The 24,857-nt window shown below is 38.0% G+C and overlaps 3 protein-coding genes across 5 annotated transcripts; 1 reads left to right on the forward strand and 2 right to left on the reverse strand.

Annotated features, from left to right (window-relative positions):
• Window positions 1-540: 540 nt before the first annotated feature.
• LOC136242423 (sterol carrier protein 2-like) lies at window positions 541-9,309 on the forward strand. Its single transcript, XM_066033843.1, has 12 exons — window positions 541-710; window positions 2,216-2,253; window positions 2,391-2,513; window positions 2,741-2,860; window positions 3,204-3,349; window positions 3,946-4,065; window positions 4,380-4,520; window positions 4,819-5,007; window positions 5,074-5,161; window positions 6,074-6,139; window positions 7,022-7,074; window positions 9,007-9,309. Exons 1-12 carry the CDS (start codon window positions 667-669, stop codon window positions 9,142-9,144), a joined length of 1,266 nt encoding a protein of 421 aa, XP_065889915.1. The 5' UTR covers window positions 541-666; the 3' UTR covers window positions 9,145-9,309.
• Window positions 9,158-15,733, reverse strand: LOC136242424 (uncharacterized). The gene is made up of 5 exons (XM_066033844.1): window positions 15,538-15,733; window positions 12,416-12,952; window positions 10,847-10,940; window positions 10,288-10,382; window positions 9,158-9,418 (listed from the first exon to the last, which is right to left on the reverse strand). Exons 2-5 carry the CDS (start codon window positions 12,911-12,913, stop codon window positions 9,374-9,376), a joined length of 732 nt encoding a protein of 243 aa, XP_065889916.1. The 5' UTR covers window positions 12,914-12,952; window positions 15,538-15,733; the 3' UTR covers window positions 9,158-9,373.
• A 116-nt stretch (window positions 15,734-15,849) lies between these two features.
• On the reverse strand, window positions 15,850-22,933 carry LOC136242425 (uncharacterized). Of its 3 annotated transcripts, XM_066033846.1 has the most exons (6): window positions 20,069-20,400; window positions 19,964-19,990; window positions 19,270-19,764; window positions 18,612-18,696; window positions 17,265-17,356; window positions 15,850-16,131 (listed from the first exon to the last, which is right to left on the reverse strand). In XM_066033846.1, the coding sequence occupies exons 3-6, from the start codon at window positions 19,717-19,719 to the stop codon at window positions 16,078-16,080; spliced, it is 681 nt and encodes a 226-aa protein (XP_065889918.1). In that variant the 5' UTR covers window positions 19,720-19,764; window positions 19,964-19,990; window positions 20,069-20,400; the 3' UTR covers window positions 15,850-16,077. The 3 variants fall into 3 exon arrangements, with proteins under 3 accessions (XP_065889918.1, XP_065889919.1, XP_065889917.1); XM_066033847.1 differs by lacking the exons at window positions 19,964-19,990; window positions 20,069-20,400 and adding an exon at window positions 22,864-22,933; XM_066033845.1 differs by lacking the exon at window positions 19,964-19,990.
• Window positions 22,934-24,857: the final 1,924 nt, after the last annotated feature.

Raw genomic sequence — 24,857 nt, forward strand, 5'->3', positions numbered from 1 at the left:
TATTTTTTTGCGAGAAAGTGCAAAACTTCCATGATCCCTAATAATTATACAGTACGTAGCTACCGTACCTCGTACCGTACTGAACTTGCAGACTTGACAGTACATGTATGAATCTCGAATAAGCGCGCAAAAGGAGAGAACCATCAATGATGATGAAAATAATAATGCATACGTATATACAGTACAGTGGCGGGTCCGGGGGTGGGCGCAGGGGGCACGCGTGTCCCTCCCCCCCTTTCAAAAAAATAGCATACAAGATCGAGATACTCTAATAAAGCAGTCACAGTGTTCATGAGGCAGTGTAGCTTAACTATGAAGCTATGAATAAGATCTTTATATACTTTATAGTAAATACATAAAGGGCAGCCATTATTGATTGCTGTGACCTTTTTTTTTTTGCTCTTCAACTTTTCAGCAAAGTGCACCCCCCCTTTCCAAACTCTGGATCCGCCCCTGCAGTGTGGTGTGTCCTCGGGCACACGCGACCACAGCATGGAAGACCATAAAGTGGGCGTGGCAAGGATTAAAACAGAACAAAAACATATTTAAGCGCGTGTGCGTTTACCAAAAAGTTTCCGTACGATCCAGGGCAGCGCGGTATCAGTGCTGTCTCTCACCCAGAAACTCCAGTGGAACTGCTGTGTTATATCCTCGTGTGTTTCCAGGATGGCGTCTAGAAGGACTTTTGTTGTGGGAGTTGGAATGACTAAGTGAGTGGTCTTTTTAAAATGGGGACTGAAAAGGTCATAAAGTTTTTCTGTCTTAATTGTGCTCTATTCCGGCATACACGCTCGAATTCTAACTTGGAGAAACGGTTCAACTCAACTAATTGGCTTATCTTTGATTCAAGGAACGTTTACTTGCAACAATACTACCGATATTAAATAAAACAAATTTATGGTGGAAAGCCACCAAAGATCAATGCTTACATTTAATAAACCTATACTTTAGTGTAGTTTGTGGAATCATGCACTCAGCAGAGTAATGTTACTGCAGTAACCAGGATCTGCAGTGGCAGTTATAGTCAGTCGTAATACTGGTTCTACAAAAATCAACATGTTAATTTGTACAAGTGTACATTGTTGTGGTGCAGGTCATAGGATTTTTTCAGATCTTAGTTACATTTTTTACCATCAATTTTGGTTGTACTTTTGTCTTGGCTATTGACCAATGGACGATATCCGCAATGACAAAATTTGATGTCATAATTGACAAAATGGCTGTGTTATTGTGGGGGATTCAGAGATTTTAGCACGCAGTATTTGAAATGAATGTTGTCTGTAGTTTTCTACACTTGGAACCACGAGATAATAAAGGCAAGAAGTAGTACACGTACCGTGACAATGCAAAACACATTCCAACAAAGAAAGCAGACCGAAAATTTTAAATTCGGACACAACTAGGTTTATTTGTATTGCATTATATACTAGATGCCTCACCTTCGGACCAATTCTATGCATTCTCAGAGGAGGTTGGAAGCATAGTAAGTGCTATACTATTCTGAGATGGAGGCTAGCAGTGCAACCAATTGTTTTTATCATTTGTCATTTCTTACCAGCAAGGCAACTCTTTACACATCTGAGTTGTAGTTTTGTGTGCTCCCTTGATCTAAATGCATGAACTTTGCACATAATAGATCCTAAGCATTTTAAGTGGGACTCCTGTCTTCATCGTACTTGTTCACAAATATAACCATTAGGATGCCAAATCTTGCGTGAACTCTAATGAGCTAAAGTTTTCAAAACTACCATATTCAGTGTGGCCTAACGTATGTAGTGGTCTGTCGTAGACTCACCATATTTCATTAATCTGTCCCGAGTATGTTTTTCAATACAAACCTATCGGGCTCACATGCACTCTTCCAACCTCCTCTGATGCACTCTTTGCATCCACACAGTTTATTTTTACCACGATACATTACAATGATGTTGTCAAGAATTTTGCTGTTATGTATATTTAATTTTGTATCTCACAGATTAACACATAGTGCAGTGTATTTGCTTAATGACAATAAGTATACAATGCTAAGTTATCAACATGTATTCTCTGCTAAGCTGTAAAGTGAAACACAAATAGATAATACTGTACTAATCCTAATACTAGCATTCATGTGTAGCACCATAGATAATGGGGTGTCTATTATCTATGGTAGCACTATAACACTAACTATGTACAGTATCTATGAGTGTCTTTACATTCCATATTTTGCATGCAGATTTGAAAAGCCATTGACAAAGAAATGGGATTATCCAGGTAAAATACATTCATTTATGTACATGTAAGGACGTAAATATTTGAACAGAAATAAGTAGTGTTTTATGTGGATATAGTAGATATGTACAGTGAAGAAACAGCTAGTTAGTACGCTACTTACTCATGTCTCACTACAGAGATGGGTAGTCAAGCTGCGGCTGATGCTTTACGTGATGCTGGTCTCAGTTACAATGACCTGCAAGCTGCAGTTGCCAGTTACTGCTATGGTGATCCAACGTGTGGCCAAAGAGCTTTGTATGGTATGGAACATGTCATTGTGTTCTTCAGTGCAATTTGTAGACTTGTCTGTGCGTGTGTGCGTGTGTGTGTGTGTGTGTGTGTGTGTGTGTGTGTGTGTGTGTGTGTGTGTGTGTGTGTGTGTGTGTGTGTGTGCATGTGCATGCATGCGTTCATGTGTGTGTGCGTGTGTGATATGAATGTATATAATTTTTGTTCCAACACTAATCTGAATAATGTTCTGTTATAGAGTTGGGTTTGAGTGGAATACCAGTGTTCAACACCAACAATAATTGTTCATCAGCTTCTTCAGCTCTGATGTTGGCTAGGGCTCTTGTACTATCAGGATATGACTGCACTATAGCTGTTGGTTAGTCATTGTATGTATATGGTGATGCTTGAGACTGTGACCATAACTACCTGTAGTGTGCATGCATATAATTATGTTAAGTGGGAATATGTGACAGTTATCATGAATCTCAACCAATATTGTTACATACACTTCACCCCAACATAATACTTACACATGAATAAATAATTACAAATGTGCAAATGTACACAACTTGTCAAGAAAGTTAAGATCTTGTCTTCAGTAGCTGTGTGCATGTACGTACATATGTGCAGGACAGCCTTCTGGTATTTTTGTGGTCTATACACTTACCATAGTTTGAATTGCTGTGTTTACTGTGTTACTAGTTTTACACTTCATTTAGGTTTTGAGAAGATGGAACGTGGATTATCAGAGAAGTTCACTGATAAAACTTCACCAATCAAAAATCATACTGACACGTTGGCTGTGTTGGGGGCAGACTCAAAGCCACTACGTCATATGAACGCTGTCACTTCTGATATTATTAAGGTATAGGCTGTGAATTGTATTGTGTCAAATAATTGTGTCAAATAATAGTAGGCCATATTTGCTGTTGTAGAAATTTCTGTTATATTACACATTTGTACTAAGGTGACAGAGCAGTCATTATGGTACGATTCTTTGCTACATAATATGACTAGTAGTGTGGGCACAGTTTGGTCCCATAAGTGACTCTATTAATTAGGTTTCACTGTATATTGAGACCTCAAGCTATCTCTGGAATCAAAAATGTGGACTCATTAATGAGGTGGTCTTGTGAATCAGGGTATGAAGCACTTGACATGGCAACAATAATATGAAACAGTCCTTATAAAGCCACTAAGCCAGCTTTCTGGGTTACAAACTGTCCATACATATTGCTGTACATGTACCTGTGGTTTTTTGGTGTACTATGTATGACAGTTTTGATGGTCAGTTACATACTGTGTGTTTAGCAGTGTGATTGATCTTGTGGCAAGATGTATTGGTAGAATGGCTATGAGCATGTACTGAACTATATACTGAAAATAATGTAAAGCTGTATGTTTCTGATTTTTTTCATCATAAGACTAGAGTACTCTTGTACCATCATCTTAATTTTATAGATGTTTGCATATGCTGCAAGGGACCACACCACACACCATGGTACCACTCTTGACCAGTATGCTAAGGTCACTTATAAGAACAGGAAGCACGGAGCCATGAATGATAGAGCTTGCTTTCAGGTGAGTAATTTTAATGTCTACATACAGTGGAACCTCTGTAGTCTCAATCTTACTCTGTTTAACTATAGGACTCAAAACGAGTGTTTTGTTATAGTAGTTGAACTTTATTTATATTAGCAAGAGTAAATTACTCTTGATTAGATATTAGCTATATTTATGGTTGTTCTTATTTTTTGTTTGTTTAAAGTAATACTTAATTATGTTGTTTTATGGCTAACTTCAGTTGTATCAACTATCCCTGTTATTTAGCACCCAGTGGTCCCCAGGGGTAAATAAATAATAAATGACAAGTTGTAAGTTATTCTCGCCTGCAGAGTCCTGTTACAATGGATTTTATCAAGTCTAAGAGAGAGCTGTGTCACCCGATCACATTTCCCATGTCAGCACCAACTGCTGATGGAGGGGCAGCAGCTGTCGTGTGCAGTGAAGAGTTTGTGAAGAGACATAATCTACAGGTAACAACTGGATTTTATGTAGGCTGGAAAGGGATTATGATAACCATATAGCTATTAGCTTTTTAAAAAAAAAAGATATTTGTAGGCTTTACAAGTAGATGATAGGGTAGTAAAGCTTCTGTGTGTTTTAACTTTAACCTTAGGTATAGCAAAAAAAAAAATTCAGTGCTTGGTATATCTGTAGAAACTCTTGGTTTGTTGTTTGCACAATGCCTTATTCAGTCCCACTACATAATTTAGTTATTAATAGTAAATGTACAATACAAACTCCAGATAGACTTCATGTTATTGTTGGTAGGATAAAGCTGTGGAGATCTTGTCACAACACATGGTCACTGATCTGCCATCATCATTTGGTCAAAGTTTTCTCAACTTGTGTGGATACACGATGAGCAAACAAGCTGCCGAGAAGTGCCTACGTGATGCCAGCATTAACATCAACGACGTGGACATCATTGAACTTCACGACTGCTTTGCTCCAAATGAGGTACATTAATACTTATTAAATGATGTGCATAATATGTGTATTTATTGTTCCTTGTGCCTGTTTTAGCTGTTTTTGTATGAAGCATTTGGATTGTGCCCAGAGGGACATGGAGGAAAGTTGATTGATGGATCAAAATGGATCAGGAATAAAAATGGTATGAGTCCGCAGACTGTACATGTAATAGTTGTAACACAGGCATGAGAGTTGTATGCCCGACTGCCCAAAGGCAGAGGGCATACATATCAGGCAAAGCCCGAATGCCCCGTGTAATATGTAACACTTCTTAGGCTGATAGCCTGTACAGGGCAATCAATCACCCAAGCCAATACGAGTACAGCCACTGGATGTATTATATATGCATAGCTAAAATTTTTGATTATGGGTCAGCAGCTAGTACATTCTGGTTACATTTGGTTATGATTAACGGACATATCCTAGAGATATCACGGAGAATTTTGGTTACACAAGTTTAAATGTTTTAACCAGTGTTATTGAATTGTTTATGGAAAAAGTATGGAGTTCACTAAAGGCCTAGATTGCTTGTAGGGTGGTTACTCCATGCAGAGTGGTAGCTTCGTGATGGGGACGTGTCCGTATTCGAAAACGTGCGGAAATGATAGATGAATAAGCTATAGTACTAGTTCTCACCTTAGCCCAACGTTTTTAAACTCATAGGATGGAAAGGATAACAAAATGCTCTCCATCTGAGTGGTTTTCGTGGCAAAATCCAAGTCGTGCATCCTAATTACGTGAGTATTAATCTATCCCCACAATCGATTTTGGCCTCAACATCTATATAATCACTGCCCAGTTGTAGCCCGGTTTGTAGCCCGGTTTGTAGCCCGGTCTACAGCCCGGCTAGCTGGGCTACATATGAAATGTATCCCTGGCGGCTCCTTTGATCTGAGGTGTGAAAGTGTTACATGTTAATATATTATATGGGTATATACAATACATTGTACTCAAAATACAGGGGAAATGTTTTATGCAGAGAAATTTCACATGCATGAAATAATTGTAACGAATACTACATTTTCTGTGTACATGGGCTATATGTATGATGTAGGTGGAGAGCTGTGTGTTATTGGTGGAAGATGGATCGTGAACACATCTGGAGGACTTGAATCCAAAGGTGTGTATGTATAATACGTATAATGTATGTAAGTACATATGTATATGGACATAATGTACGTACACATATTGCATACACAGTATTGCTACTTTAGCCTCAACGGACACTACAATAGACTGGGTCCATTTTCAGCTATAAGTAGAGGGGATTTTGCTTTGCAGAAGTAAAGATGTATACCTATTGGGACTGTAATCCCTTAGTGTGGCTTTTTAAATTTAATTATAGGTTCAGGAGTCTTTGAATGCTCTAGATAGCTAACACATAATATGTGACCCACTGAGCAAAACCATTTTCGCAAAATTCTATTTTACTGTTAAAACATATTGAAATAAACTTACATGTGCTACAATAAAATTTTTAAATGTTTTAATCCTTTCGGTATGCACTGAAACAAAGCTCTAATTTACAAAATCTATACACCATCAGATGTGCCTATTTATGAGAGTAAGGAAATATTTGTTTCATGGTTGTACAGCAAAAGGCTACCATCATCATTTCTTTGTTGAAATGGCCTTCTTCTTTGTCCACACGGAGATGTACAGTACAGGGAAAACACTATACCTTGATTGATGTGCCAGTTCATGGTGAACAGATCAACCCATCTTTGTAGCTTGTTTCAGTCGTGAGTTGTGATCAATTTGCCATATTGTTGCTGTACAAACCGAATTGATTGCTGTTCCAATTGTCTATCGCTATATCTTCAAGACTGTTCATCATAAAAGGCTGAAACTTTGGCTGTCCACTCCTTTGTTACAATAGAGAAACAATGAATTGAATTTGAGGAATGTGCAAAAATGACTGGTTTTTGCTCAGCCAGTCACATATGTACAATATAAATCACATTAAGTGAGATTTGTTTACTATGCACATGTGTACTTTAAGGTCATCCCATTGGTGCAACTGGACTTGGTCAGTGTGCTGAATTGATATGGCAGGTACTGTCTGTGTGGCTTGTCTGTTACATTCATGTGAGTCTGTATTGCCATTTAAGTGGTGAGCAAAATATCACCATTTGATTAATAAATTGCATTGGTGAGAGTTCAAACACATGTGGTGATGGTTCCAGGAAAGTTGAGTAGCTTTGTGGCTTTCATGTCTACAAAGATATGGATGTCTACTGGAGAGTCTCTCTCATGTGAAACGGAGGGCAGGAATTTATTCAATCCTATGCAGTAGCCATCAAGAAAGGAAACAAAGTGATTGAACACTTTCCCTGTGCAAATCTCTTGAATGTTTACCTCATCAATATTTTTCAATCTACAGTAGCTACTGCAGGGTAGATTGCAGATTCCATGGAAGCAACATTTATAGTGAAAATTAAATAGCTAAGGGACCCACAAAGAACGCTACTGAAGCCTGTGTAGCAGGGAGTCAGAAACATGTTACTAAAACTCTGTTGAATGCAGACTAAGGGGTGACACCTGGGCAAGTGCCTGAGAACCACATAGCCTGGGATCCAGGATTTCCTTTGCATTCAACCTGTACTTAAATATCATGACCTCTCATGTTTCAGCCTACCATAGTATGTACAAGTTGAGCTGGATCCCGAAAAACAGCTAAAAATGAAAATTGAATTTTTTTTCTGTCAAAAAAATTAACATTTCGGCCTACCAGATGATTATTGGTGACAGTAAAATTGTTAACAACAGACACGTGTGATTTGGCTCCATTACAAGTTCAGGAAAGGGTTGTAATGGATAATCTTTTACGGCTTCCCCATAGAAAATGTATGGTGAAAATTTTGATTGACAGTAAATACTGTGTCAGGCATTTGAGCAAAAAGATTTTAGTGGGTCAAGCAGTGCTACAGATGAGCCAACTTTCAAGATCGTGTGTAATTTCATCCATGAGTTATTAAATGTTTTTTTAGGATCCAGCTCAATGCGTATGTACTAATAGGGAGGCTACTGAAAGCCTGTGCACAAGGTAGTCAAAAATAACTGACACACTCCCTTGATACCACACACTTGTGTGCAACTCAATCGGTATTTAAATCATTGATTTTTATGTACTTTCATGCTAAAATTTCAGCTTTTATGGTCATTTTGTGCTACGTACAGTAGTAGATATGTGAAAAGTCAAAACTATCCTAATAGAGTAGTCACATATCAACAAAACCTTACTTAGTGGCCACCTCTTTAATAAGACCTTTTCATTATAGAGGTTATCCGTTTGACGTCACACTAAATATTTTCCGTATAATTATAGGTTATCTTTGTGAATGCGTGAAGCAAGAGTGAGTTACAAGCTGAAGAACACTAGTGAAAATAAGAAACCTGTGGTGTATTTGTTATGTTATTCGTTGCTTAGTAATACTGCTGGAAGAAACAGGGCCATTAAACTCCAGCTGCTCATTGGCATGTACCGCTAAGTTAGCCCAGTCCCCTTTATTCCTGCTCTTCAATTAGCTATTGATATAAGTAACTCACTCGGTGTAGTGATTCCCCCCCAAGTCTTTCTTCATTTGTGCAAAATCGCAGTTTCATTTTCTCGCATGGGTCTCATTGATTTTTGCCTCAAAAATATGGTGTCTAGTAACCGTTACTAATGTAAAATGACGTAAACGGATAACCTCTATAGTGGCTACCTCTATAGTAGGTACCAAATTCAGTGTACTTTATAACCTCATAATTTTTTTGGTCCCATACAGCCCCCTTCATTGTGATCATGTGAAATACTTATGTAGCAATCATGAATTTATAAGTGTTTGGTTGTATATATAAGTACTTTGTTTATGAAAGTGTAATGTACACAAATATAATTGACTAGTTAGTGTATGATGGTGTGTATGCCACTGGATAGTGAGCATGTAGTAGTGGCAGTCACTCTGTACATGCACAATTCCTCTCTTATTTGTTTTCATGCAGTTAAGAGGTGAAGCGGGTAAGAGACAAGTAGACAATGCTAGGATTGGTCTGCAACATAATTTTGGAATTGGTGGAGCAGTTGTTGTCACCTTATATGGAAAATATGACAGGAACAATGTACCACAAGCACGACTGTAAACTTGAAAATATATACAATTTTTGTTATTTCTTATAATGCATACATGACGAGACAATGTTAGCTTTTGCACAGGCAACCACAACTACACAGTATGCAACACACCATATACATGTATAAATGTATTTGAACTTCTGTTGAAAATTTATAAAAATGAAATTACCAAAGCTTGGTACATAGACATTGCATTTTGTATTAAACGTACATTCATGTGATCTGCAGTCCAGACAGTTAAGTTGTATGAGAGTTGTTGGATGCTCTATCATGTTGATCATCCTGGAAAAGAAATAGTTGGTCATTGGGTGGTTGTGTATATATGTGAAATCAAACAGTAAATGAAGACATATTAGTACACAGGAAGGCTGACACAAATTAAGTTATATATATATATATATATCAAAAAGATTTTGTGTTATTGCATAACTATAGTTGCTAAAAGCTGTCTGTGTTGTAGCTCTCTGGTGATGCTTAATGTTTGTTAAGGCCATGTTTACTTCCCTGGTGAGTGTTGAGAGCTCTTGATCATGTGACTAAGTCTCCAATTAATCATATTGAAATCAAACCGTAGGACCGGGTAAGTGGAAGAAAAGCTATTTCAATTGGCAGATTTAACATGCAATATCTTCCCAAAATAGGTTTTCTGAATAAACCCTATGGCTCGGGTGAACATGTTGGCCCTCCTCTGATGGTGCACTATGTGGCCCAGTGCAACAAACTAGTATTAGAGTTCCTTTCTCCAAACCAGACAATTCTTACAATGAAAATCCCCAAGCTCCAGCTTCAATATATAGACCACATACCAAATTCACCACAGGCATTCTAAGGTAAAATTCTTTTAATCTTATTTTGACATGATCAAAATGAATACAAACTCTACTACACAATCAATGACTTGAGTGCAAAGGTGGCCCAGAATTAAAAATTTCAGTATAATTTTATGTAAATTTGGCAAAAATTTGATTGTGAATGTGAAACAGTATCCATGGCTAGCTTAAGGGGCTTGCCGCCACTTGCTAGTACCAACAGTACTAACACCACTATATGATAAAAAGTAATGAAATTATACACAATAGGCAATATGGCTGCAATGATGCTGACATTTTATACTGGCATTATACTGCATCACTTGCATTACAATTAATTACCTCTAACAACTGTAGAGACTCATTTCCTGGCATGTTGTAAACACTAGCACTTCCATAATAAGCAGTATGGTAGAAACTCTCCACATCTTGTGTAGCTGCACAGAATGACACAATGGTGTGATACATTAGTTGAGGTACATGAAATGTCTGCTGTCATGTTTTACCAAGTGCAGTCAACAAGTGTACATTATTTGCAGCTACACTTCTAGCTAGTATGGAAGAGTACCCTAGTATGTAATGGATGTCTAAATCAATCAATCTGTGTTGCATACATAGCTGAAAACTGAAACCACCCTTACAGGTTGGTTACCACCTTCTCCGACCCATAGGTGAGTTTCTATTATGTACATGCATGCTTGTGCAGAAATGTGTGCACAAACACAATGTCATTCTATTGTCAGCTGACTAGTACTGCAGAACTAGCAGATCCAATGTATACTTGTTACCACTGTGCAACTGTATCTATAGATCATTTGAGTTGGTAGCTAATTTTTTCAAATCATTGTATAGTATGCTTTTTGTTCATTATTGACAATAACTATATTATTAAGTGTTGTACCTTGTTCACATACAGATACTTCTGCTGAAGAACTTGTGTGGTCACTGTAGCCACGGTAAAAGTCAGTTCCATTTATCATTAAAACTGGTTGAATCTATACCACAATAAACATACAATATTACACACATATACTACACGTGATTCTCTAGCACCAACTATGTATATTATGTTACAGTAGAATATCAGGCTGAGGTTTTGATTTATTTAAATCCCAGTGCATGGGAGTGTTGGGTGATAGAATAGATATGTACCATAGAATGTAATATCTACGGTGATAGCTACCATACAGCTAGACAGAGCGGTTCTGCTACTGTGCGATTAGTTATTACTCAGTGATAACTAACTTATCACCCTATGTTTGAGCCACTCAGACTGGTTTGTGACCTGCTAAATCTTACAATAAAATGGTTAATTCTTTACACATTGGCACTATACAAATGCCAAGCTGTGTCTATTTTCAGCAATCAGTCTCAGCAGTGTATTGGTGAAGAATCTGGCTTCTTTGTTCTATCTCAGGAGTAATTCTCGCCACTTTTTAGCCCTTGCATGCCATGCAAAGCCACTCCAACAAAGGCAAATCATATACCTCCAGAAACTGCTGCTTTGTGAAACATCCATTGCCACAGTTTATAGCCTGTATATTGTCTATCTAGTAGCTATGAAGTTAAAAATTTGGACTAAATCTTTAGCATACTAACAGGAAGTAGAACTCATTGCAAAGGAACTATTACTAAACTGTCGCGCACCCCTGTACACTGGGATGTAAAATACTAGTTATATGCTCAGAGGATACAATATCATTGTTATTATACTCATCCTCGGATTCACCTTGGACCCATGTAATAACAATGATATATCACCCTTGTATAGAATATTTATATTATTAATACTGGATAATTGTAATACTTAAGTTCATGTGTCAATAAGACTTACTGAGCCTACATAGCCATTGTGTTAAGCCTAGTTATTAACTATAGCAAATGTTTGACAGGGAATTTTTTCTGACCGTTTGCTTGCAGTCATCAAATTTCCCTCTTTCAGCAATGCTCCAAAAGTTCTCCTGTTATAAGGTCTAATAATGGTCATTTGTGTCCCAATTATGCTCATAGAATAATGTGTTAGTGAACATTTTATGTCATTTTCTGTGATACTTTGTGTATGTGTTGCTAAAGTACCCAACCTGCTTCATGCAAAATGTACAGAATTGCAGCTCCTCTGAAAAAAGAATGCTGGCATTATGCTCTTAGCTATTAGTTCGGTCCCATCACAACAGTGTGCCTGATCCGGAAACATACCAAGTCAATACAATATTCCTTGGGGGTAGACTGGGTGTTTAACCTTAGCAGGTCAGATTTACATCATAGCTAGTAGCGTTTTAAGTTATTCTTCAACTACCAATCAGTCAATTATGCCCCCTTCCCCGGCATAAATAGCACAGACCCACTACTAATGTGTTAAAGACCTCTAGGATATAAATTCCCACCCTGTGATTTTCTTCAGTTGGATAGAAAAATGTGAGGATTTTATACATGTCATTCTATATGAGAGTTTGTTCCTTTAATAATTTACCTGGTTTTCTGAGTCTCCTTGACACTGAGTAGGACACTGCAAGGTTTTCAGCTGTGGAACACTTTTCGGCATATCATGATGAAGAAACTTTTCCTTATCAATCACCAAATTGTGTACTTGAATATCTTCAGTTCTTGTGCCATCTTCAAATGTTTCTTGTAGTTCTAATCTCATTTTATTTTGGCTTAACAATCCAGTATCAACTAGTTGGTCAGCTTGTGTTAACTTGGCGACAATTAGTTCATGTTGTACTTGCATGTTACTAAGGACTTGCTCCAACTTCAGTTTGTAGTCCTCGTGTGTAGCAATTTGTTGCTCTGTTGCATGCAACTGCTGTTTAGTTTGAATCAGTTCACAGCGTAGTTTGTTCGATTCAGCATCTTTCCCTTCTAACTGCTGTTTAGTTAGAGTTAGTTCACAGCATACTTGATTCAGTGCGGCATCTTTCTCCTGTAACTGAGCTTCCAAGTGCCTGACTTTGGCCTCAAGATCATCCATGCCTGTATAGTACTCAGATTAACCACTGTTATTATCAGCCTACAAGAAAATACAAGACCAAAAATACCATATAAACTTAATTGTTGTTAATTTCCCATTCTACCTAGCATCAGTTTACCTTGTCACAAAAACTGTTTATAGCAAGTTGCATACAGCAGCGTTTGTGACCAGATCTGCAAGGATCCCATAATATGTTAGCACAAGCCTAATTTTACAGTAGAATGCAATAATGCAATGGGTGAAATATTTACAAAATTAAAACTAAATCCACAAATTTTTTGAGTGCAGGCTTGATTTACAATAAAGGAAGGTGATAAAACTTTGGTAGCACTGTGATCCCCAAAGCAAGAGGAGTTCGAAAATCTATCAGTACTCCCAAGGAGATGGAAGCATTAGTCTGCCTTGCATTAGACAAGCAGTTTGTTATTGGTTTTTCTCATGTTTTTGCCTTCGCCCTGGTCACCACCTGGAAGACATAACTTACCCAGCAATGGATTCAGAAAATGTAATAAAATGGAATTCAAAAAATGTGTTCTTGTAGATCTGGTCACATTTATTTGTAAACAGGATATTTCCATTATAATACAGTGCAAAATGATATCATTGTGAAACACAGGATATATGGTGAATTATATGTGGTTTCAACTTTCAATATAACTATTATAATAGCAACATGGTAAACAGGCACCAAAATCTTATCTACTTATTGGTACAATTAGCTACGCCACGTATAATCATGTAAAGTTCGACTGTCAAGTTCTACTGCTATGCAATCATGTAACATATTCTACTGTCACCCTTCTACTGTCATCAGCTAATGATTGGGCTTCAGTCCTTGAAAGACGTAACTCCATTCACTGCCTGTTGTTAGATCTTGCCAAAGCATTTGACTCAGTTCCACACTGTCAACTCCTGCTTAGACTTGAAAGTCTTGGCATACATGGAAATCTCTTATCACGGTTTAACTCGTTTTGACTAAACACTACCAAAGAGTTGTAATTAATGGCAGTTACTCTGACTGGCTTCCTGTTAGATCTGCAAGACTCTGTCCTTGGCCCCCTCTTATTTTATACATTGATGAGCTGCATAAAGTTATCCATCATAGCACCATCAAATTTCTTGCTGATGACATTGCTCTCTATAAAGAAATTGTTTCTTCACACTATCAGCTACTCCTCCATGAAGATCTGTCCTCAATTTATGAGTGGTATACTGTGGCAGCTGAATTTAAATCCACTCAAGTATAAACACCTTTGCATTTCCTATAAGCGTCTTCCACCTACTTACAACTATACCCTGGCCGGTCTCTAAAACCAGTAATTCACTATCTAGGACTCCTCACCTTAAATGGGGAGACCATGTTAAACATCTGGCAGCTAAGGCTACCTGTTCTCTTAACTATCTACGGCACACCCTCTTCTCACGTCCAATGTATATTAAAGCATGCTTCACCAGTTTGGTGTCTACACACCTTTAAAGATATATCACAGCTGGAATCAATTCAGCAACGCGCCGCATGCTGGGTGTGTGGCAGTAGGTGGAACCCTGACACCCGAAGCTGGTCTAAATCTTCAGATTCCTGTTTACAAGAAGTCAGGTGGTCTTCACTCCATTCTAGATGGTCCTACTTATATTTTTCTGTTAGTTTAGTCTATGATACTGTATCCTACATGAACAAATTTCCATCCCATTAACAAGCACTTTCAATTTTCTTCTGCCAACACATGATCCCATCCGCTATCATTTTCTATTCCCTCTACAACTATCATTGGGTAGAAGTCAACATTGTTTAAGTCAATAGTGAAAGTGATATTGACCCAGAATTGTGTTTCATTTGTACACGTCAGTAATACTGTTGATTTCTGTCGTGATAAGTCTAATGGTTCACTGCAGCCATTTGCACCAGAAATTACAAAAACAATGACATAAGCAAATACACCTGAAAAACAAAATAACTACCACAAGAACAAAAATAAACACCAACAAAACAAGAACATTAAGTATAGAGAAGATTCAAAAAAGAAAACGACGGAGGGCTAAACGGAACAAGGGTGGCTGTTTAATTCGCATGATGGTATGGGGTACGTATGGTATTCCACAGAAATGGGCTGTTCACAAAGAAAGAAGTACCGAAAAGACTGCCGGATTAATAGACGATGTCACAGGCCGGATAGATAGAGGGTACGTGACACCTTGTGGGAGCTTGGGACAACTGAAAATGTTCACTAAATGGTAAGGAATTCCTGTGGTGGAGACTATCATGAATGCAACAAATAGTCGAGTATAGGTGTGACGCTGTTGAATGGTAGCTAGCCAGCCCGGGCCACTTTAATGCTTGGATGCATTCGTCAGAAGACTTACTCCAACAGTGAGATGAAGGAATCCACCTGCTATTGGAACTAAGCCCAACGGGCAGCTCTACGCTGAAGTACAGATTTCCCTAGGTGTACTCGCAATTATGCCAACCGACAGGAGCCCGAGCGAACCAGCCGGGGATGCGCGGCCGGGCATGTGGCCTCAGGAGAACGAAGTTAACAATATTTCGGCATGGCCAGGCATCAGGCATTGACCTGATGCAAGCTTGATCCGATGATAAACAACACAAGGTAGAAACACTAACTTACCAGCCGAGACGGCGAGAAGTTGATATTTTAGTTCACTGAGACCGACACTTCAACTTCGTCAAAATATAACGTAGCTAAACTCGAACGTAAATCAGTATCACCATAGCACAATGATCGTGTTATTTGTCAGTTATCCTTTGCTTTTATCCTCCAACAAACCGCTTCCTGTATGTGTGTTTGCATGTTGAATTGAAATAGGAAAGTCCTGTCAACGCCGAGGCCGCCGGCCAACGCACCAACTTCCCGGGCATAATATAGGTCCGGCCGGACCAATTATACACCCGGACCAAATATTTTTTTACAGTCCCAGAGATGTACATATTTTTGTTGTTACATGTTATATAGCTATATGCAATTCATACGTGTGACAGGACAATGCAAGCACGAGCAAGTATACATGTAGCATACAAAAATACTATTAACTATATACAAAAAATTTTAAAAGATAAGATTAGCAAAGCTTGCAATTGTTCCAACTTGGTACATAGAATTGTAATGTGTACATTTATTCATGTGAATTATGGGCAGTCCAGGCACAGTTTAAGTTGTATGAGAGTTATTGGACACTCTAAATATGCTCACATGTTGAGTATCCTGTAAAAGAAACAGTAAATCATTAGACAGTCAGTGCACATGTGTACATGTAGTAGTTAAACGGTGCATGGATTAAGGAATTATTATTATTAGAGCATATTACAGTGGTCAGTCTGACAGCAACAAGTACTGGATTATCTAACTTAACAAACAGGAACTAGAGACTTAAACATTACTTTACCTACAGTAAGGTGAAACAGAAAATGGGACAAAGAATGGGAAATAAATTCTTCCTACTTAAGGATTCGAGCTGCAGGCCACCCAATGTCTAGTCAGTTAGCCTTGACAGATTTTATTTAAGCCTAAGTATTTATTATTGTTACAAGTATGAGGAAAATTAGGTTTTTATACAAGCATAAGGAATTTTAAGTTCAATTAGGCATCATATAGGAAAAAAAGTTATGACTGAATTAGGGATTATATATCTGCAGGTGTAGGCGACCTCCCTTGCTTCCCTACTTTATTCTGTTATCCGGCCTGATCAAACTTGTTTCCCTGATATACCACACATTGGAATAGCAAAATGTGTTTGGTTACTAAACAACAAATGTATTACAATATCTTGCCACATACATACATACACTAACTAGGGCTGGGACGAATATTGAAATTTACCTTCGAACATTCGCTAATAAAATGTTCGAAAATTCGAAGCTTCGGTATTAGCTTTCAAGTTACAGGTTTTCTTGTATTTATGCACATCCTTCTTAAGTTATATCTTTCTAAACCTATTTAATAAGTTTGTAAACATTTGGAAAGTGTATAGCAGCAGTACTGAATGACGTGATCGATCAATTGCAAGTGAGCGTGTCCGCTGTACTGCAATCATGCATAGGTAAACACCAACTAATGGCTAAAAGGACATTTTCCATGCATTATCTATCACTTTATAAGGTGTTTTAACACTGCAACTATAGTAGCAAGCTGAACTGCGATGGTTTTAAAGTGGGCGTGGCACATGAAGATCGATTGCGAAGAGATGAACATTGATCACACAAGAGGAATAAACAGCTGAAATCGTAGACTATGAGTGCATTATGAAGGATACTTTTATAATTCAAAGTTCACTAAACCTCCAAACCCATGAAACATTCGAAGCTTCATCCCAGCCCTAACACTAACACATCAAGTACCTTCCACAACTGTAGAGACTCATTTCCTGGCATAGTATATGCACAAGAGCTACCATATGCAACAGCAGTGTGGTACACATTCTCTGTATCCTCTGTATATAGAATGACACAGATAATCCATATATAACCAGTGCATAGTGACTTAAGAACTAATCTATAAACACATGTACAGATGTATTATTAGTTAGTGTGTAGCAGTAATATATCCATCCCTTGCATGATTGTGTACATTGCAGTAAACTACAGGAGGCTGATATGTATATTATAGTATGTTTGATGAGATAATGTACGTGTAAGCAGGGCCGCCCAGAGAAATTAAGGGGCCCAGGGCAAAGAGTTAAAGTGGGGCCCTTGACCCAAGTTGTAAGGTGAAGACCAAAAAAAAAAAAAAAAAAAAAAAAAGGTCACAACCTGCTGGCAATGACAATAACTACCCATCACCAACCATATCTCCTTATCTATAAGCTTGCTACACTACTCCTCTGAAGAATACTGTGACTGCTCTATTAGAGTATTTAGATCTGACTGCTCTATTAGAGTATATCGATCTTTTAAACAGGTATTCAGGGGGCCCGGGGCAAAATGCCCCAGTTGCCCCCCCCCCCCCCCCTGTGGGCGGCCCTGCGTGTAAGCAAAAATTTTGGCATGGGATTAAAAAAATGTGCAATATGGTGGATGTTTTTGTCAAATTAATGCCACATTTTATTATTTATGTCAACTGGCTGAATTGTACGTAAGTGTATTGTATCAAGAAAGTATGATAATACATGTAGAAGTTTGTTAAAAGAGAAGTATGACCAAGTGGAGCTACTTTAAACAAACTACTTCACCTATATGGAAGGCAGTCTGCACTAGCTATACTATTAGCCATTCAATTTGCCATCAATATCCTAGCTGTTGTAACTCCAGGCATGGGAATCTGTGATCCACCATGCAGAATACTGTAATTTTGCAGGTTATGATCCAAGGAAGACAAAGCACGCAACAGGGATCTTGCATGGGGTAGATGCTTAATCACTTCGCTTCCTTTTTTGCCATGGTTACTGAATATAGCCATGGATCTCCATCCTATTTCAATTGAAGGTCACTACAATAAGTAATAGGCATCCATACACTGTGTACTCCATGTCTATTGGACATGTGCATGTTTTGTCAAATCAAACTCTCGCCAAATGCAATTTATGTAAACAACAAATATTTTGCTTGCCAAAATTTCTACAAATATGGTATACTTCTGATATACGTATCAGACTGTTGGCTACAAAATAATAAGTGGATTATCACGTTGTCTTTTCAAATTAAAATTTTGTTTTGTTACTTATCGACAACTTAAACAACGTAGTGTACCTTGTTCACACAAAGGTTGCACTTGTCCTTTTGAAGTAATTCTATGAGGGTATGCTGTTCCATTTATCAACAACAGTGGTGGAATCTGCATTAAGGGAAAAATCATGTATAAAATATTGTGCAGTACATACTACGTACATACGTGTATGTATAGCTACTACATGTGTTAATGTAAACATCAAAAAAAAGATTTCCAATGTTGTGTACAGTACTAACTGAGATCTCAAGACATCCACGATAGAAAATCCATTACACGCATGCATGAATACACCCACCCACACCCGCACAACACACACACACACACACACACACACACACACACACACACTATTGCATGTACAAAATTTTGAGCTCATAACTGAGAGTGCCAGGAATACAAAATCAAAGACAAGCACACTTTGTATTTATCTTAATGTTGATTATCTGGCCCTATTGGCACTCCCTTCCACCCTTTATGTTCAGCATTTAGTAGCAGGCTACAGATTTTTTTGAAGGTTCTTAACAAGCAAGGCTTAATAAATCCAACCATAGCATCTGTACAAACCACCAGTCCAGTAGTCTAGTCCACTGAATAGTAATGGTTGAATACCATGTACCTTTCCTTGCCATTTTTTAATGCATATACAACTGCATGTATATTATTTTAGTGTCAATTAACCTCATTTTCTGAATCTCCTTGACATAGAATAGGATACTGCAAGGTCTCTGGCTGTGTAGCAACCGGAACACTGTTTGGCATATCCTGTTGTACTTGATAAACTACTTTTTCTTTGTCAACAGCCAAATTTTGTACTCGGGTATCAGTTCTTGCAAATGTTTCTTGTAGTTCCAGTCTCATTTTATTTTGACTTAACAAATTAATGTCAACTGGTTGGCCAGCTTGTGTTAACTTGGCAACAATTAGTTCATGTTGTACTTGCATGTTACTAAGGACTTGCTCCAACTTCAGTTTGTAGTCCTCGTGTGTAGTAATTTGTTGCTCTGCAGCACATAACTGCTGCTTCGTTTTAATTAGATCACAGCGTAGCTTGTTTGATGCAGCTTCCATCTCTTTCACTTGTACTTCTAATTGTCTGACTTTAGTTTGAAAATCAACTTCAACAGCCATACTTGTGTAGGTCTAAGAATGATCAGGTAGACTTTTACTATCAGCCTAAAAAATAACAATACAGGGAAATTTTTGTGTAGATTTTTTTTGATATCCTTCCCAATATCCTTTCAGGATATATGTGGGAAGCTGTAACCTAGGATACCAACTAAATAATAACAGTATGGGATGATGATATCATTCCAAACAATGGATAACATACACATTACATGACAAACATGCACATCACATGACTGAAACCTACCACGACTTTTTCAAAGGCAAAAAAATCCTTTTGTGAGCCAGTATAATGGTATACATGCATCAGTGCATGTGAATTAACAACTAAAATCTTAGCAACACATCCTACCTAGCGTAAGTCGCCAATTATCGGCACCATTTCATCACGCAATTGTAATTCCTTAATTCAGTGGCGTATGAACTTCCGGTTTGAACCATTTAACAGAGCAGTTCTTCATTTCTTAGTGCACCAAATTTCAATTATCTCACGTGAGTGAACATCTTGTTATAAGGAAAATCGCAATGCCTATCGTGCGCAAATTATCGGCATGGGATACCTATTGTCGGCAACTGTACTTTCGTGATTGATCAATTATCAGCACAATGTGCGATTTTGTGTGTAACTCCATGATGCCTCATTGGTTCTTTGTGAGTCTTTGGATAACTCCGTTTCCCAGAAGTTTTACGAAGATGAGGCTAGCCGTTCAAGAGGTATTCAGGTTAGACATAAAACCATAATGGTTTCTAAATAAAATTATTTTTAAGCAATTCCATGCTTAACCAGCATAGCTTGTATAGCATTTTAGCAACAATAATCACCAAATGAAAATGATTCTAAGAAATGTTTTAGAGGATATAACAGCCCATTGTGGAACTTGGTAGTCTCCATATACCCTGTAGTCTCTATGGTTTACAAGTGCCGATAATTGGTACCTGCCAATAATTGGCGACTTACACTACCTATAAACATGCATAATTGTGAACACACATATGCACAAAAATACATATTGTCAAGTGGTCCATAATCACTATACTGCCAGCGCTAGACAGTAATTGCTACTACATTATGCCAATAATACTATTTGGTATCAAGTATGGTACACTCTGTACATACCTAATACAGCTACCTACTTGTTGCTTGGACTGAAAAGCTTACATACTGTAGATACTTTCAATAAATTCAGTTTCATCTTGTTCCATAACTAAAATGCAGAGATCTTGTGATTGGAATTCTCAAGTTTTAAGAAGATCCATTACAACATGCATGCCACAATATGACTCCCCAGTATAGCAGCAACTGTGATATGTGTGTTAATTCACAAATTATGATTAAATTTTATAATTACTTCCTCCAGAACTGTGCTATATTTAGTAATTCTTTGACAGGGAAGCTTTGCTAATACAATTAGTGGAGACCCACTGGCTATATTGCTATACAGGCAAAAGGAAAAGTTATTGATCCATGATGTGTGCACTGTACGTACTACTGCAGTATACCAAAGCACTTATCGGGATAAGCAATGTCAAACAGTGAAATATGAAGCTCATATAGGCCCAGTCAGTATTGAGTTACGCTTGCCTCAGTAAGTTGGTCAGTCACTCAGGCAGTAAAAAATTCCTCTAAATCATTTCTCTTTAATTTCCAAGCAAACCTAACGTATAGCTGGAATTTTTTAAAGGACAATACTTAAAAATTTCACGAGTATGACAGCTTTGTGAAAATATAATCGTGAAATCTTCGAAGCTATTACCTTATTAAAACAGTAGATGTTCGCGAATTTAGAAATGTAAAAATCATATTTCCAGTTTTGCAAGTTTCATCCCTCAAAAATTTCTGGCAATACAGCATTTTAGGTAGTACTGAAGGAATTTTTGGGCTTAGATACCTAATCAATACTGCCAAGGTACCATGAAGGTATTATGAGGCTAATATTTTTTAAGAGAAAGTGCAACCCCCATGTGATCACTAATTTACAGTTACTACCATGCTGTATGACTCCTGAAAATTGGCGAGTCACCAATGGGTTGCCAGGGTTGGTTTTTGCCCCTTCTAGGTATCTGTCCCTAGACTAGTGGCAAATCATCTCTACCTTCTGTGTTCACCCCAAAATGTGCCCTACTGGTAAAGTACTGCCTTGAGTAAGGTACGTAAATGGAGGTAACTTTGTGAATTTTTAAGAAACAACTTAATACTTGTGTTGAAGATACACCAGGCTATGTACCAAAGTGGAAGTTTCTAGTTACTCTGGTTTTTACGATAGCTTAGTTTTGTATAATATGATTTTGCTTGAAAAAGCTTTGTGAATTTTAACTTTGATGGGCTGTAACTCCTAAACCGCTTAATAAAATAGTTTAATATTTGTGTTGAAGATACACCAGGCTATGGTGATTATCTGTACCAAAGTGGTAGTTTCTAGCTACTGCGATTTTCACTCACGCCAGCTCAGAGGGCATTGAAATTTCCTTGAAGCTTGAAACCGCCCGAGGCAGTGCTACAAGATAGTTGCAGCTTAGTTAAGGGCTGATTTACTTTTCTGGCCAGTTTCTGAATTACAATAAGATTTATGGTGTTGCTGGGAAATTCACGAACTTACCCCAAACGCGTTTTTTCTGACACAGCCAGATGCTTTGTGCCGCATATCTCCGTATAATAGCTAGGTCTAATCACTCATAATTTGGTAAACATAGAAATACATAAATGTACAAAAGTTCGACAAGAAACAAAACTCTCAAGTCACAGGTCAAATACGATAAACGCTGCAAGTCAATTAAGGGTCAAGGTGAAATTTCCCCCGGTCAAAACTTTGGCCACGGTCGCAGATCTACGAACCGACGCACGACGTGACACCCCCTTGTCATTATGAACGCGAACGCAAAGTATTCACAAAGTTACTCCATTTACTACAAGATAAAAAGTCAGCGCCCATCGGAGTCAGTGAGTTCACTTCAAGCATACACGCATGAGTTAGTGAGTTCAAGCGGCGTTAATAGTGTCACCATATTATCTATGGTGTCACTGAGTCTACTTTGACACCGGAGTACGTTTGAAGTGAGGAAGAGAACCGGACTTAATTGTGCATCGATCCCAAACCTCGGATTAATAAAAATGACACAAGCTGTATCATGTACAACATTTGCACATACCTTTCGGGAGAGATTAATCCCGTGTTAGTTCTCCAGTACAGTACCTCTTTAGGAATTTACGAGAAGCCGCATACTAAGCCGTATACGATTAAAATTTTCCTTTAGTATTCACGGTTGAGGATTTTTATTTATTTGTTTTACTGTGCAGAAATCACACAAGATTATAACACAGAGATATAATTAAGTTATTACAAAACTGATCTAAGGAGGGAGAATAAACTATGTTGGGGGGAGGTTCAAAAGCTTAATTACTGATGGGGGAAAGTTATATGAATCAATGTTCGTCATTAATTGCTGAAAATATCCATTCCTTAATCTGTGATCCCACTAGGGACCTGTGAGAAGGCTTAAAGCTTGTGAATACAGGGAGTCAGAAACATGTTATTAAAACGTTGAAGAATGCAGAAAAAAAATCCCATGCAGTCCCAGTCTTGGGTGACTTGATCCCCAGCAACATGCAGTCTTGGCATGCGCCAAAGGAGCCACAACAGCTGAGATCTGAGATTTTTTCTGTTTTACTTAAACATCAACTTCTCGCCAGCAAATGGTTTTGTCTATGGATACTAGCTATCCCACTAGGGACCTGTGAGAAGGCGCCTGTGAATACAGGGAGTCAGAAACATGTTGCTAAAACACTGAAGAATGCAAAAAAAATCCCAGTCCCAGTCTCAGGTGACTTGATCCCAGCAACATGTAATCTTGGCATGCGCCAAAGGAGCCACAATAGCCAAGATCTGCGATTTTTTCTGCATTCATCCTTTGCTTAAACATCAACTTCTTGCCAGCAAAATGGTTTATCCCACTAGGGACCTGTGAGAAGGCTTAAAGCCTTAATCGAGGGTCACAAGGGATAAAGAAATCTTTAGGGATATCAACTATGTGGTCATCAATAATCTTTATATTTTTAGCTCTGATTCTTCTCTGTTGTAGTGTATAGTGTAGTCAGCATATTAGAAACACTGGAGTATCTAGAAAATTCATTTAGACAGAATCTGGCAGCTCTCTTCTGGCGGGCTTCAATTTTGTTTATATTGATTATTGTGTGGGGATCCCAAACAGGTGATGCATATTCCACAATAGGTCTAACCATACTTTTGTAACAATTGCACTGTAGTGACGTAGATTTCTGTATAGAAAAGGCATTGATTTGGTTAGCTTTACTGACAATTCTTTGAATATGATCATTCCAAGTGAGCTTGCTGTCAATAGTACGGAGATAAGTAGTAGACAAAACTTCCTTGATTAGGGTGTTCTCAATGTAGTAAGTATGCAAGATGAGATTTCTCTTTTAGAAGCTCACTTTTTTTGCAATACATGGCGTTTGAATTTCGCCAGCTGAAATCAGTGAGCTTGTCATACTATGCAGGACTGCAGCACAGACTGGCTGACATAAGTAACTGTGACACATTGTATTTGTACTAAAATATTCACAATATATAGTTCTACTGGATTGTGGACAAATTTGTTGGAGTACAGCTATGGCACGTGCGATGATGCTCGACGAAAATATTTCCATTGATAAGTGATAACTGGTAGCAATCAGTAATGAAGTAGTTATGTAGCTGGTTACATAAGCTGTAATAATACAACACTGTATGTTGGCTAGCCCATTAGCCTTTTGTGCAATTATGAACAATGTCGAGAGTTTTGTGGGGGATGCCTGCCCCTTCACCACCGTCTGGCTAGCTACGCCCCTGAATTTGGTTAGCAACTTCTTTGAGAACGGGTGTGCAAATTATCAGGACCACTTGCTTTATTTGGTTGTATGTTGAGTAACAATTGAGCCACCCCTTCGTGACGGATGGTTATAGGTGAAACATCAGGTAGTGGAGGGCCACTCATCCTGGGTATGGTATTATCTGGATAAAGTCACCAACCGTGCATGTTCTGTCATGCTACTTGTGTGTCAATATTATGACTAGTTTCAGTTATGGATATTCAAACAAGATGATCCAGTAGCAAGCTACTGATAAGTCAACAGCCTTCCTGAGTCC

The sequence above is a fragment of the Dysidea avara genome, chromosome 13, assembly GCF_963678975.1.
Source record: "Dysidea avara chromosome 13, odDysAvar1.4, whole genome shotgun sequence".
NCBI classification, from domain to species: Eukaryota; Metazoa; Porifera; class Demospongiae; order Dictyoceratida; family Dysideidae; genus Dysidea; species Dysidea avara.